This window comes from Hippoglossus stenolepis, chromosome 3 (genome assembly GCF_022539355.2).
Source record: "Hippoglossus stenolepis isolate QCI-W04-F060 chromosome 3, HSTE1.2, whole genome shotgun sequence".
Classification (NCBI taxonomy): Eukaryota; Metazoa; Chordata; class Actinopteri; order Pleuronectiformes; family Pleuronectidae; genus Hippoglossus; species Hippoglossus stenolepis.
The window spans coordinates 24393864-24410070 of NC_061485.1; the positions used below are offsets into that span (position 1 = coordinate 24393864).

Genomic DNA, 16207 nt, shown 5'->3' on the forward strand with positions numbered 1-16207 from the left:
CTCTTCGTAGTACAACAATTAGTCAGAGAAACCACAATATAGTCAACCTCACTCAAACAGCCAATATTGAGTAAACACTCCTGCCTCCTATATGCATGCTGTCATAGTGAATCAGGTCAGAGATAAGATAAGTCTGACCAGGAAGGTTTACCTCTGGAGCGCAAAGAAGAAAGTGAGCACAGGAAGGCGTTGTGTAAAAAACGCTAATAACTGTTTAAACATTGACTAGTATGAGTGGCAGGGGGGCAGTAAAAAGGACAAGCCCCGGATGAACTGATAGCAAACTGCTGATTATCAAAATAAATACCTGACTGTATGGATGCACTCCTCAGCTATCAGGCATTCTCAGACTGAATCCTCATCTATTAATCGGTTAATCCATCAGTAATCAACTACTAAATGAATTGCCTATTACTAACTATTTGATAATCAACTAATTGGTTCAACTAACTGTTTTTTAAATAAAATAATCTATAAATTCTGCCTCTTAACTGTGAATATTTTGTGGTTTCTTTGCTCCTCTAATTACAGTCAAGGGATTTTCTTTGGTTTGTGGACAAAACAAAACATTTCTGGAGGACATCTTGAGGTTTGGGAAACACAGATCTGCATTTTTTTTACCATTTTCTGACATATTGTGGACCAAACAACTAATCGATTAATCAAGAAAATAATCAACACATTAATCGACAAGGAAAAATATTATTTGCAGCCCTAGTTGCTTTTATTGCTTATTACAAATCCATTACAAGGCGTCGCAGTGTAGCAGAATTAAACTCAAAAGGGAGTTTCTAAATCTCTACGCTACCACCCACCTAAACAAAACACAGTCAGCCACACCCTCACACACACAAACCCGATATAGACTAAAGACTTTGCTGAGGAGTAAAAATAGGAGTGTGCTGTTAGCCGTTCACAGGAGGCCGTGCAGATGAGTAAAGTCTGGAATATTAATAATGAGCCAGAGAAGCTTCGTTCCTCTGCCACCTGCACTCGCAGTGGTTAGGTGCGCGCACTGTGGCAAAGTTGACCCACATCCTGCCGTCATCCCTGTGTGTGCTCAGAGGGAGGAGGGTGCAGTGGGATGGGGTGGGGGGGGTGGGGTCATGCGGTAATCCTTATGATGTTATGGTATTTAAAGGACTTTACCTTTGTCCTCTCACACCATAATTCCATCACTGGACTTTTCAGAGCAGCCGCTTCAGATGTCATTAAAACCAACTGAGAAACAGTGAGAGGTGTCACATGCCGTTCGTGGCACAGGACACGGCTCCACCCACAGCCGTAGAGGACGTCTGTGTGGGAGTGAGAATTTACAATCGTGGAGATTCTTGACCCCGCACCTCTGTTTACTCTGTACCAGTGTTTAGCTGTTGTCTGTTTATCTAGAATGAGAAAACGCTCTTGTTTAAAAGATCTCGAAGATAAAGGCTCTCAGTCACCACTTTACACTTCCTATCCAAACACCACAATATAAAGCATTGACATGTACTGTAGCCAAGAGATGCTTTGTGATTATTTTAAGTGAACGAATGTGAGGCTCACAGGGTTCATGTGTAGTGTAAGACCTGAAACAGTAGAACCTTAAGCATGGATTTAGATTTGGATCTGCTTAATGCATGAACTCAAATATGTCATAGAGGGAATGTGGGCCAGCAGCAGTAATATTACACCCTCTGCAAAACATGGCACTGCAAAAACTTCCCCTGGAGTGTTTCGTCCATTCAGAAAAATCTCCTGTTTTCTGTACGTCACGATCTAATAAACTGCACATGTAAATCTGTTCACCTCAGGATTTAATACACTTGCTTGACTTAAGAGTCTCAGAAAGGCGCTGCTCTGCAGCTCGGTCACATGTTAATTCAGTGATGGACAGCTTTACAAAATGGTCAGATTAAACTACAGTAACAAATAAATGATAAATAATGGCTTCACCATATACTACAGCTTAACTTCTGTATATAACACTTAAACCATCAGAGTCACTGAGTTAAACACAGGAGTCGGAGAACTTTAAAAGAAAAAGCTCATTCAGGTCAGGTTTGTTTTCCCCACAGTTATGACAAATAATAGGAGTAGTGTGTATTGACATAAACAATTGATGGCACATAAACTGAAGAAGATGACATTGAAAAGCACCAGCAGAGCCTCAAATGAAAGCAGAAAACATGAGGAAAATGTGGCACTTGTTGAAGGCTGCAGTCTCATTACTGCTCCACACAGATCTGTCTCCTCCACCTGAAGCTTCAGTGACGCATCTGAGTCACAAGTTTCATGTATGTCACATGTACGTCATATTTAAACCCCTCAGTCTGTTTCGGCTACAGTTGCAGTTTGAGTAATACAGGAGCTTTTCCACCTCAGGCAATATTAGAATCTAATCATATAGAGTTTCTTCTTTCAATTTCCAATTAGTTTTTAATGCACAGATCCACCTAAAGAATACTTGAAACTAGAAAATCATAAATCATTCTGTTCCCAAACACTGAATATATAATTCAATGTGTCTTTAATTCGCTGCAGGCAGACAGCGTTGATATGTTTGTCACAATGGGAGATCGTGTGTTAACCCCTTCTCAGCAGTTCCAGGTGGTTAGGTTGATATGTTAAGCCCTATAAGGCAAATAGTGATTTTTGAAATATAACTATACCAATAGAATTTGATATGATTCTTGTCTTGGTTGAGTTTCCTGGCGAACATAGTACTGTCTCAATTAACCTTAAAATATCAATTGATTATCTGCGCAGAATTGCTTTGCTCTCCATCCTGAAAAACACTTCTCCACTTTGCTCCTCTGACATTGATCACAACCATTTGCCATCTAAACTCAGTCAGATTTCTTTCTTCTTGCAAACTCTGCGCTTTCTCCTCGGCTTACCAGCGCAGAAGACGTGATAAGCCTGAACAAAGTCTACTTCCAAGGTTTATCCCTCAGACTTTACAAACTCTAATCTCACTGAAATGTGTATGTATGTGTAAGTAGATACAACTTAAACCCTCGCTGCAATTTCAGAGCGGCTTGGCTTTCAGTATCACAGGAGGTGTTGTCCCTGTCATAAAAGCTGTGCACACTACACGAAGCCAAAGCAAAGCAATTAGGTCCCATGATTTACTCTGCCCGCTTTAATAGGGACGTGAGGGCCTCCCAGATGGAGGTCATGGTTCTTAACCTCGCTCCTCAGCTACCGAGTTAATCAGTTTGAAACATGTGTTCAGTTCAACGCGGAGCAAAACATTCAGGCTTTATAGCGGCAATTTGACATTTTCCTCACAGTGTGCCACGATGCCATAATGATCAATAATTATCAAGTGGGGAACTGATAATTAATACATTCTTTCCCTCAGTCGCACATTAAAAACCTTCATGTTGTCCACACTTGTCGTTGGCTTGTGCTCCACTGAAGTCACCGCTGAGAGGCAAACTGCCTTTTCCACAAACAGCTCAAGCAAAACAACGTAACACATCACGATGCACCAGGGAAAGTGCAGCCAGCTCGCCAAGGTAAGGACTGCATGGGCCTCTCAAAAAGCAATTAAGGCGGAGAGAGTCATAATATTGAATGGAGAGAGGGGGGTGCATTCCTGTGAGAGAGGCAGCAGCAGTAGACTGTGAAATTCATATTGACTGGAGAGGCAAACACACACAGGTAAGCAGGAGAGCCAAGCTTTTTCCCCTGCTTGTCAGAGCAGAGAATAGTGCGTGTGGTTCGGGTGAGGTCAGCCATCCAGAGATGCAACTATACAAAAACCTGTCTGCAGAAAACCTTATAGAGCAAAAAAAAAAAACGTTACAGAGCAGAAAGATTACGCAGTTTACAGCGTTGTCTAAAAAACAACACAGCCTTTGTGTTGAGAACGGAATAAAATGATATTTGGGAAATGAGAAAAACTGCTGAGCTCTGTGTGCTCACCGATGTGTTAAATCCTACTTGATTAAAGCAGGAAAACGCCTTCAACAATGAACGGTGCCAGTCCACTTAATTAAGTCAACTTGTACGAGGGAGCGCTGGGAAATGGAAAGCAAAACAAACAGGGGCACTGCTGCTGCTGCCGCCGCCGCCGCCGCCGCCGCCGCCGCTCGCTCGCTCCCTCGGCTTTTCTCTGGATGCTAATCAAAGGCTTGATCTCCGAGCGGGACAGGCCTCGGGGACGTCGCTCTGCTTGGCTGATCCTGGCAATTTGCTCTTGATAATACCCCCTCTCTCTCTCTCGCTCTCTCAATGCACCCCTCAGAACCAGGCAACCCGTGTCATGTAATCTGCGCGGCCGATGAAACGCACCAACACAGCCCCCTGAATACACGTCTACCTCACCATGGGAATAATCACATAATGGCTATAGAGTTATTACATGCTCCACATTATCCCGTCTCCCTTTGTGGTGGCCAATTTAGGGATTCCACAATGAAGATGATTGAAGATAAAGACGCTGCATTTGATTAACTAAAACAACAATCTCCTATGATGTTTCAAAATGCGTATGAGCGAGACTTACACCTTCGCTTTGTGCATCTGCTCTGTCATTGCTTGTGTTTTTAATTGTTTGCATGATAAAGGCCAGTGGATGCATCTGGTGATTATTACAATGCCTGGAGGTCTGAGGAGAGTATGTGGGGGGGCTGCAAATGAGAAGTGCATGATTTGTTTGTGGTCTGCTCCGCGTTGAAACACGAGAGCGTGGCGATACTGTAAGTTCTTCCTCTGCAAAAACCTTCAGCAGTTATCAAATCTGTCACATCATCAGTCATTCAGCGAGCGAGCATATGGCAAGAGTTTGAGACAGCAGCAAAGAATATGAAGAGTTTGAAACATTGCGGCACCAAACCAGGAATCGAAGGGCGGGGAGGATGGAGGGTCATGGCTTCTTACCTTTGAAGGAGATAAAGACGCGAGGTGCGGCCAGCGAGTCGTTGCCCACTGGGTTCCCGAGAACCAGGCTGGACAGTGCCAGGAGGGTGTGGACCGTCCACAGACCGTCCAGCTGCATGGTGGACCAACCTCCAGAAGCACGCAAAGACTGATTCCTTTTTTTAAATCTCTGCAGGGACAAAAGGAAACATGTGAGAAGATGCTTTCGCAACTTTTAAATGCTAAAAACAAATTCTAAATATTGAATTTATGTGTCATGTCAAATCAATGGCTCCCGAGGGCCCCATAGATGCAAGTTTCGGTGACAGGGCTCCGAGGTGCAGAGTGTACACCCACGTCTCTGAAACTGATGAGTCCCTATGCAGGGCAGCCAAGCTCTTTAGAGACGTGCCTGCTCTTCCATTTGGTAAGAATTATGCTTGTTTTTCAGAGGGTGACGAACTGATGGAAACACCACGCTGACTCCAGTGAGCTGAGCTGAGCTTCAGCTCCCCTCCACACACACCCAAAACACATTCCTGCCCTGTGACACCATACCTGTGCGCTGCTCTGTAATTATGGCTTCACCTAACGCCAGGTCACACCACGTCCTCACACGTAGACACCGAGTTATGATCGGTGCAGTTGGCGATAAAATATTAACTTCTAGCAAAAAGGCTTGCTAAATGGTTTACAGATGACGAGGGACGCTGATGGGACCGTTTAACAAGACTTCCAAACAATGCACGGTGACCTTTAATTGGTTCTCAGAGTCAATGAACGACAGACAGCAGGGAGTAGCCACAGTGATCCACACATGCATCACAGATCACAAGGGTGCTGGTCACCTCTGATGCTTGGCCACAGTCCATCAAAACCACTCTTGGTCCATTTTATCATCTCTGCCACCTCTACAGCCCAAAAACCCTTTTCTCTCTCACCACACTTAATTCACATTGGGATCCACTCCAGACATCCTGTCTTGCCACGTCTCTTCTCTACAAACACTGGACGTTTGGACCGGGTCTCCATCTCACACACACCTTCTGAAGCCGTCGGTGGAGCCACAGAGTCGTGCAGGCGGCCTGGCTGCAGTGGATTTATGAGAATAAGCAGCTGTTTAAACCTCGGCTGTTTACTGACAATTTGTTAACCATCCAGCTGTTTATTCTGAGACAGAGGCCAAGTCCTTCACACAAGCACATGAACTCAAACAAGACACTGGGGATTGTGAAAGACTCCTACACTCACATTACACTCTGAAGCTGAACACACCAACTCCCCCCTGAGTCAATTTGTGCAGTAGAATTAATGCATGCTGTATGTTCCAAGTTTACAAAAGGAGCAGTTATGCAAATATGTGATCAGACTGATCCAAATAAATCTTCAGGGGAAAAAAGCAGATCAGAGCCACTGATGCTCTCAGCTGCTTTATTGAACATATCTGCAGTATATGAAGTATAAGGTTATACTTCAGGTACTAAAAGTTACAGCATATGACCTAAGACAGAGGGGCTGAGTGTGTGAAGCTGCAACAGAATCCGGCTGGTTTATCCAGTGAATAATAAAGGATCCACTCTGATCATCTGTTACATTTCACAACAACTGAGACGAATACAAATCATCCTTCTCTGGTGTGAACACTGACAATGGCACCGATTTCAAACTTTTGCATGATCAAGTGAAGAAGAAAAAAAATCCTGAAACATAGTAGTCTAAAGTCTGTGTGTGTGTGCGTGCGTGCGTGCGTGCGTGTGTGTGCGTGTGTGTGCGTGCGTGCTTGTGTGTGCGTGCTTGTGTGTGTGTGTGTGCGTAACAGACTGGCAGCCTTGGCCACACATGGACGACAGAACTGTAAACAGTCTGGTGCGCTATTGGAGCGCGCGCTAAACCGAACAGCAATTAAAAGAATACTAACGATGGTAAAGAATTAAAGCTGCGTTCTATTTGATTGTATTAGTAATTTGATTTATATATAATTTAAATATTTATAATAGAAATTAAAACAGACATCGGACCATGCTGCAGGTAATCAAATGAGAAATAAAAGATTTAATTATATTTTCCACCAAATAAATGAAATAGAAGAATAGAAAGCGAAGACACAGGACAAGCTTACCTTGCAGATTACAGATCCCCGAATAGAACTTCAGACCCAGGCTTAGAAGTCATTGAACAAAACCAATTCCAACAGATCGCTCACTTTCGCCTCCAAGTAGAAACGACCAATAATATGAGCAGAGAATCCGGGCGCAGCCTCGGGATCAGTCCCTGGTGTTCAGCTACCTGCGCACTGTGCGCTGTTAGTGGCCCCGGAGCTGTCGCGCTGAGCGGATTGTGAGAAAATGTTCCCTTAGTTCAGTCTCGTGCGAGACCGCGAGTCGGCTGTGGTCGCACGGCAGCGATCAACATCTCGTGGGAAAAAAAAAGAAGAGAAGGAGAAGAAGCAGCAGTTGAGAACTAAAGTCCCTGTGGGGGGGGGGGGAGAGGTCCAGGCATGCAGCGTGCGCTCCTCGGGAAAGTTAAAGCTCCTCACTCACACACTGACTGACTGCGGGGAGGGAGGAGGGCACCAGCAGGTGGATGCACAGGCCGATCTGCCTTGAACACACCCACAGGGCGGGCAGCGCACAGCCGAGCCGCCCATCAGCCGGCTGAGGGACAGGGAGACAGTCTTATTACTGTACTGTGGTGTCAGGGGGAGCAGGGACACATGCATCCTTCTGAATCTATCTGATCATCTTTATTATTGCACAAAGAAAAAAAAGGTTCCAATCATAATAATAATAATAATAATAATAATAGCAATTATAATAATAATAATAATTCAGTGATTTGCACTGTTGCCTCGTGCAAAAAGGTTCCCTGTTCGAAGCCCAGCTTGGCCAGGGTCTCTCTATAGCTGTTGTCCTGTGGAGGAACTTTACAGAGAATTGGGTCTGGATTCTCTCGGCAGTTTGTCTTTCACAAGTGAACAATGATGCAGATTCTCTCCAAACACATCCTCCACCTTATTCAGGCGATGGGTGGCGCAGCAGACAGAGGCGGGACGTAACGTATTCATTCTGCTGCAGAGATCACATGTTTTTGTTTACATCACATCGAAACTGGCGTTGGCTCTTATCACCACAAACTCTCTTGACATCTTCGTCTGGGTCTTCATCCCCGCTGTTTAATTCAGAGATATTTGTTTTACTTTTTGTTTTTGTTTCATTCTTGCATCTGTCGCGTGTTAAAAACATCAACAACCCCCCACCCTCCCCACTTGCTCCCTGTGAATGCAGCCGGGGATCTCCATCTGAGTTCTAACATCGTCTCCTCTGGACTTTCTGCAGATATTATACTAGGGGGCCATGCAGAGAAAGTTTGCAGAAACCCTGGAGGCTCTGTGGCATTCGCATTCACACGTACACGTCCTCCGGAGGAAATGCTGAGGATCTCCAGAGTTCAGAGCATGTCTGAAAGCAGCTAAAGTAAAAGTGATACATAGATAATGGATGGATGATGGATGATGGCTGCATGGATAATAAGCAAATGGTTTTAATAACCAACCTTACAGCTGTAAACATTGGTCATCAGTAAATGGTTTCCAGAGATCATTGGACAAATAATCTTACATCAAAGGAATTTCTCACAACCTTGCAACCCAAAAAGTTCTTCTTATTTACATTTTAAATGTATATTTAATCATGCCAAATTTTCACAAATGTTATCTCTACAAGCACATATTAAAATCCAGATCATGCAGGTGAGTATGTGGTTGCACAACTTGACACTTAAACAAGCTATAAACACAACAGTCCCCGAGGGTATCTGTTAGTTTCTATGCTGATATGCTCAATGAACTGGAAAACAGTTGGTTAAACATTGAAAAGATATGGAGCAGCATTAGCACACATTTGGATCCATGTGTGCTATATGGTGTCAGTCAGTTTTTTTCCAAAAATCCGTACACCAGAGGTTTGAGTTTCCCTGATTTATATTACAGAAAACTGAAGGTGCACTCTAGGACCATAATTCTTTTCCTTAACAGGGAAAAAAAGTCTTCCATTCCTCCTGCAGCTGCTATAGTACGGCAGCGTGTCTTTCCCGAAGGAGGTGTTTGCTTGCTTTGGATCAGTCGACTGTATTTTCATCTTCTATCGCTGTGACAACCAGCGAGCCACCATCTGCCACCCACACATGAGGTGTGGAGGCTTAAATGGAGCCTCCGTGTGTTCCCTTCCCCTCAATCAACAAGTGAGTGGCTTCAAAATAAATCGTTTTACTATCTGGTTCCATGCTCAGGTTTAATAATACTTTTTCAAATTGTGTAATAGATAGATAAGATAACTTATATTAACTTTCCCATTCACTGGGTGAAAGTTTCATCCTTACAAGTTTAATACAGCATTACACTGACTTCACCCCATTGAATATTTGACCTGCCAAGTCAATTTTAGTGACTTAGACCTCAGACAATGCAATGATTGTTAGCTCCGACTTGTCATAAATTAAAAGTCTTATCTTGGTTCTAGCCACTGATTTGAAAAAGGTTGGGAAATGTAGTTCATTGGATGGTACACAGAAAATGGCGATTAAAGTGCTTAATTTGCTCCTCTATTCACACACTGATTGGATGCTTCAAAGTCACCCAGGTAGCGCCTGCGAAGATTTTCTAAAGCCCATAGAGAAAATTAAACATTTATGCATTTTTAATCATATTTCACTCAGTGTCCTTTCACACCTGCATTATCTGCACCTCATTCAATCTGGGGCTTTAAATTGTGTGCGCTGGATTCACCATTAAGCCCATCAATGAGCTAGGGAGACAGTTGGTAAGGTGTTCAGCTGAGTGCTCAATGGGGTCAAAAGAAGCTGTCCCGCTCAACTTTTATTCCACATGACATTGGCTCCGCAGCCTTAACTCGGCAGTCTGACCCAGCATAAAGGTTCTTTTTTAAAGTGACTTGGCAGAGGTCAAATAGAAAAGGATCCGTCAGATCACTCCAAGTGGACTTCTTCCACTTCTGGACAACTTATCTATTCAGCGAAGACACGGCACATTTTTGGTTCCTTCAGCTCCTCCAAAGCCACATCGCAGCACATTCCTCACCAGGTCCAGTTCCCTGAAAGGAACAAGACAATCAGCTGGCAGGCCCGTACTCCATCTGCGCATACGTTTTTCTGCTTGATGAGAATCCAAGGTGAGTGTATACTCTACCCAGAAGGATGTGTTGCTCCTAAGTGGGCCTGAACCGTAATATTTATGATAAAAATCTTGGCAGCGTATGACTCCGAGCCGCAGTTGACATCTATCTAAGTGGTGTATGAAGTTGTTTTAATGTTCCGCAGGAGAACCTGCATTCCAGCCGACGTGTGAGTGCTTTCTGTGTGGCTCTGTCTGCGGGGCATGAACAGGTGCCAGGTGTTATATCGGCATCAGCGATTATTGCACAATTCAGGCGAACATCTGCAACACAGTCACAGTTTCAGTGTGAGCAGACAGATGTGACATACTGCGCAGGCTGCAGAGATTGCTTTGTGGAATTGTGCTGTGCAAAACCATGAAAGATTTCAGGTTCCATCTGGAAAAACATGGAGCGATAAGATTTTTCTGTTGCTGCTGCTCTACTTTGTCTATTTCACGACATTCCGGCTTTCTCTCTTTCTTGATTCTCTTTTATCAAAATATGTTACAGGAACAGTGTTGATCAATTGACTATTTATTCATTGAAAACAAAGGTAAAGTTTACTAATTATCATATTACTTGTTACTTTGCTTGCATTACTCACCTTTGTTTCTTGCTGAATGACTAACCTCCCCACATCCCTGAACTTATATTGTCTCCACCTTCAGCTTGTCTCCACCCTAACTTCAAACTCACAATAAGTCAAGTCTTTAACTGACAAAGTAATAGTTAATTGCTGGGATTAAATTCGGTCATGTAATTTCCAATTTTCTAATTTTAATCTTTGTTGTTAAAAGAAATAAATCACATTTTAATTTGTTACTAAGTCACAATTATTTGATCACAGCCTGAGGTATTGTTTCCACGACAGTCTTTCCCAACTGGGAAAAATCATGTGTATGTCCCTTAAAGGGATAGTTCACAGAATTATGAAAATTCACTAATAATCTTCATATTCACGTTCAAATTTGTTCAATGTTTTTAGCCGAAATGTCCTCTGCTATCCTCCTCTAGTGCTGTTTTCGGGTTTGCACGCACACAAACTCTCACCAAAGCGTCCCTGTAGCATCACTAGCTCCGGTAGCATCGCTACTTCCAGTAGTGGACATTTAGTATAAAACCTGTTGTAAATGATACCGTTTGAATGTCGGGCCTTACGGACACTTGGATGACACCACAGGAGCAGTATGGAGGCTTTTTATGGTTTTTTTTGTATGTTAGAAGAAGTGGTCCCCAGTTACTTCAATTGTATTTGATTTGGCAGCAACACTGTTTACCCCTGAAACTTCAAAAGTGTTTTGTGGACTCAAACACTTCACCCAACCCTCCATCAGCATAGTGGTGAGGAGATAATGGGTGAGTTTTCATTTTTGGGTGAACTATCCCTTTAAGTTGGAAATAGCAACTCAGAAAGTTGGCCAATCTATAAATGAAAAGAAGAGTTAGTGTAGTGATACAGTTTCATGTATCAATTTGCCAATAATTACTGAATTTAACAATTAAATGTTTCAAATTCCAGATTCCAACTTAAAACCACATACATGTACTAAATTCATATGAATGATTTCCCATAGGAACAGCACATTAATGCAGCATTTAACCCTCATAAAAAGTTTATTTGAACCACAATGTACTCTTTGTTTCACTTTGGCTTTGACTCTGACAGTTGAAGGTAAAATACTTCCTGAAAGTATTATGTTCGGGGCTAACACAGTAACTCTGACACACAAACACAGCCACATGTGTGGGTGCACGTACACATGCACAATGCTATCAAACAAAGCTTCAGCTGCCTTGTTGAGCCAAAATCCAGGTTTAGTAATATTTTAAATTCAGGAGGCAGGTGCTCACCTTGTGCTGTGACCAGATAGGAGAAAAGCTTTGCTCCCAGCACTCTCTGTAGATGATGTCCTCAAAGTTATTAGCATTTAAATGAGAAAGGAAAAGCATCATATCTAGATCATGGGAGAACTACTCAACAGTATAAAACTTGTTCAACTACTCAAGAGTGTTAAAAAGAAACTTTTCTCATCTCCTGAGTTGAGTGACGGAATGTGAGTGGGTCGGTTAAACAAGCAAATGAACAAATTAGGAGGGGGATAAGGGAAGAAGGGGATTTCAGACTCTGTGATCACACTGAATAAAAGTATGTGACTCCTCGGAGCAGTGATTACAATTCAGTGTTTGGTCCACCTTCCTTTTCCCCCTACCTGTGGTTGGTGCCTTTGAGCAACAGTTTCCTCTGTTGATTTTGGCAGTGCGGGGCGCTCCATACACTTCCCAGACTCCGCGGGCTCAATACTTTACTGCCAGTCTCACTCCGGCAGCCCCAGGGAACCACAAGCCGCAGCGGCCAGAATGAAGGAAATGGCTTTGATTTCCTTCCACTTTTCACACATCGGTCGAGGAAAGAAACGAGGGCCGTACGCTGGTCCTGACCGAGCTGAAATAATAAACCCTTGCCACAGCGTCTGTGTATTGGAAACAATATAATGTGTGTGTTGAGGAACAGGTGAGTTAATTTCGACCCACCGCTGCTCTACATCAGCGTCGACATTATGCGAAAGGTAAACACTCTGTAATTGAATAAAATCACAAACCGCGACATTGGCCGAGGGAGAACCGGCGAGCCCACTTTGAGGCTTTCAATACAGCTCTGTTCTCCGAGGCTGGTTGTCTGGGGTCGTTCCTTGGCTGTCACTGTACAGCTTATGAACAAATAATCCATCTAGCAAGGGTTGCATGGTGATTTCACCGAGTGGAAGACTCGTGAAACACAAAAAAGAAACACAACCAAGACCTCTAGGTGGTTCTTACATGATTCATAGTAAATGTGCGTCATTCTTCATCTTCACACTAACTTTCTGGGAGGTTCCAAATGAGGAGAGAGTTTATGTATGTTGACCATTACAGAAAAAGTGAAAACTGAATTACATCAGTGAACCACTGAAGTGTTTAGATGCACATTTAGCATCTTTGATGAGTGGATTGTGCGGTGGGGTGGTTAAAGTCCTTTTCTTAACCACAACATGTCGTTTTTTTTTGTGATAACTGGCTCCAGTTTCATATTTGCTCAACAGACATAAACAAGTAAATGAAGAACTGAAATAAACCAGTGCAGAGCGGGAGGATTACTTGGCATTCTTGGCAAAAGTGTTTACAGTCAGAAGAACTGTAGTCTGTTACTGCTGGAGTTGGCGGCCCCTCCTGCTCTTCTTCTGTGGGTGATGGTATAGAAAGGGCCATCTCTGTTGACTTCTGCCTTTCTTAAAACCTTTGCATGTGCACATTATAAATTGTCCAGGTCCTGCTCTGGCCTCCTATTGTGCCTTTTTCTTCATTCATGAAGAAAAGTGATATTTGAAGCTTTCTTGAGAACCATCTAAAAACAACACAGAGCATATCCTTTGATCATTAATAGATCTGCCAAGTTTGAAGATGATTGGAATAATGGGTCTATCGAAAAATCGAAATACATACAGAAAATTATCTAGCATTTCATGGATTTTATTAGAACAATAATAGTTGGTCTCCTACACATGTAAGCAGTTGTAGTATTGTAAAATGCAGAATGTATCTGCACAACAGCTGTTAGCAAAGACAACAGGGTCAGCAACACTTGTAATTGATTATCCATGTTACGTTCCACACTGGTAGCTGAGGCTAATGGAAGGGGGTCATGTGATAGGAGCCTGACCAATCAGCAAAGGCTATGTCATGACTTTAAAGATCGGCAAGCGATTGTGAGTGTCTACCTCATCATTTCTGCCCATCCAGGCTAAAAAGCAGCCTCAGAGATTTCAACACAAAACGGAGTCAGTAGCAAACTTCTCCGTTCTAGCAGCTCTAAAATTCTGGAGTAGTGTGGACGCCAGGCGAATCCGTTGCAGAGATGCGTTTTCAAACGAAAATGTAGTAACGTCGATGTAGCCTCTATATGTTGGCCCTGTGATACTGGCAACCTTTCTTATTGCCTTAAGTAAACTGGGATTAGTCCCAGCTCTCCATTAAAGGATTATTGGTAATGGCTGGATGGATAACTCATGTTATTTGCACGGCCGATTTATTTCACATTTCTGCAGCTGAAGTGTTGCCTCATCTTGTGCTGATCATATTAAAAAACAGGCCACATGGCACCTCCTTTGTTCCCAGAGCTGCAGTAACAACCGCTCGAACTCTCACTTACCACAAATCCATTACACAACCAGCGCTCTAATAACGACTCCCTGTCTTTGTGCCTCTGTCAGCAGATCATGTGCTGCACCTCTTAAAGTTGACAGCTAACAGAAAAGCCTAGGTTCTCCTCTGAACAGTTCAACTTCTACCTAAACGACTGTCACTAAGGTGGAGACCAGTGATATGATAAACAATCCGTTCTCTCCCTCCCATTCTCCTCGTTATCTATTGTGCTGGTAGCTTGGCACTGCCTCTCTTCCTGAGGATGTCACAGGACCCCTAGTGGATAAGAGTGCATCACTTCCTCTGGGCTTTCGGTCACTTCCTTTGAACGGACACTGAGGTCATGATTCCTCCAATCTGACCCATATTAATAGATCCACTGATCTGACTGAGCTCCGGTCTTGTTAGCGCTGGGGGTAAAATTGATAACCGTTCGAGCCTGCTCCGCCAGTCGTACCTTTCGAACAAGTCGTGATTTGATTGCAGAAATCATTAGCCAATACAGACAAGTTCAAACGGGTGATATTGTCAAGACAGAACAAAAGCTTGAAGGTCCAATCCCTAAAAATACCTAATTAATCACGCTGAATTAAAATGTCTGAACGAATAAAAGGACTAATAAACACAGCAAATATTTCAGCATTGTATTTGAGCTGTTGTGGAAGCCAAATATCTCCTTTCACTTTGATTTATCAACAAACCTTCATTCTTTTCATATTAAGTAATACTAATATATCATGATATATGTCAGTGCTTTCTTATTCCATCCAAACAGAGAAATCTTTGCCGATACTCAAAGCAACAACCACAGCAGACTGAACCCACCCAGTGAAACCACAAACATTGTGCCACCTTTGTTCTCCCGAGCTGATACTTCACTGTGTCTCTATATTTCCATGCCAACCATGTAAACTGGCCTGGTTGAGGCGTTGGGAGTTGCCACGACTGCCAGAGCTGTAAGGTTATCTCGAACCCTCTATGGGAACTAATCATGCAAACTCTCAGCACTGGCTCGCACAGCTATTGTTTCTACAGGGACAGGATACTCCCTCCCTCTCCCACACCCTCACCCATCCCACCCATGAAGTAAAAAAAAAAAATACATCCCAAGACTCTCATCCGAACTAATATGACTCAACCCTGCAACTTAAATCACAATCTTTTAATATCTACTATTACAATTTTTATTTCAAACTAGGGGTTGGGGCCCCCTGGGGGTCACACGATTCAGTAGGCGCAAGATGATTTGCAGAAATCAAATATGATTTAAAATCAATTCTAATGTCATATTTTAGCCATCATTTTCATTGTCTCCATGTGCCTCCGGAGGTGATTATGACAAATTAGTGACATCGTCAGTTGCAGCAGGTTAATCACAGCAACACAGGAAACAATGGAACATGTGCACATTGGTGACTTCTGATGAACTCGCTCAAATTAATGTCATTTGGGATAGTTGAGGTCACAGGCACCGTTATTTTCTTTATTGTCAGGGGATGAAAAGTTTGGGAACCTCTGTATTATTAATGTCATATTGAGTTACCAACTTCTTCACACTCTGTAAACTTCAATAGACCAGAATGCAGCATCACACAAAGGGTTCAACATTCCTCACAAGATGATCTTGTTCTTCTGCTCTTTATATTGCTGTTTCTGCCTTGAAATGAAGAGTCAACATGAGCTGGAAGAAAGGTCAGACATGTCCCCTACCAGTTGGTGAAAGGCCTGAGGAAAGAAGAGCTGAACAAAACAGTTGAAGAGGTGAAGAGGAGACACAACAATACATTTAATCACAATGTACAATCACAGACCGACAATGAAACAGTAGCAGCATCAACAGAAAACAGTGACTATATTATAATAACTCTGCAAAATATGATAATTAATCATAATAATTGTATTTATTACAGCATTTTTCAAGCATAAGCACAATGTGATTTCCAAAGGAAATGAAATCTTAAACTATAATCAACATTTAATTAATTAAAGACAAAATATTGATATAATAT

General features: G+C 42.8%; 1 protein-coding gene across 4 annotated transcripts in view; it reads right to left on the reverse strand.

The window, feature by feature from the left end:
* The window catches only part of sema3fb (sema domain, immunoglobulin domain (Ig), short basic domain, secreted, (semaphorin) 3Fb), a 60811-nt gene extending 53403 nt beyond the window's left edge, over window positions 1–7408 (reverse strand). For all 4 annotated transcript variants that reach the window (XM_035151863.1, XM_035151862.1, XM_035151861.1 and 1 more), the window contains exons 1-2: window positions 6968–7408; window positions 4870–5038 (exon numbers count right to left, since the gene is read on the reverse strand). In XM_035151863.1, coding sequence (XP_035007754.1) covers window positions 4870–4987 — 118 coding nt within the window. In that variant the 5' untranslated portion in view covers window positions 4988–5038; window positions 6968–7408. The remainder of the gene's footprint in view (window positions 1–4869; window positions 5039–6967) is intronic.
* Window positions 7409–16207: the final 8799 nt, after the last annotated feature.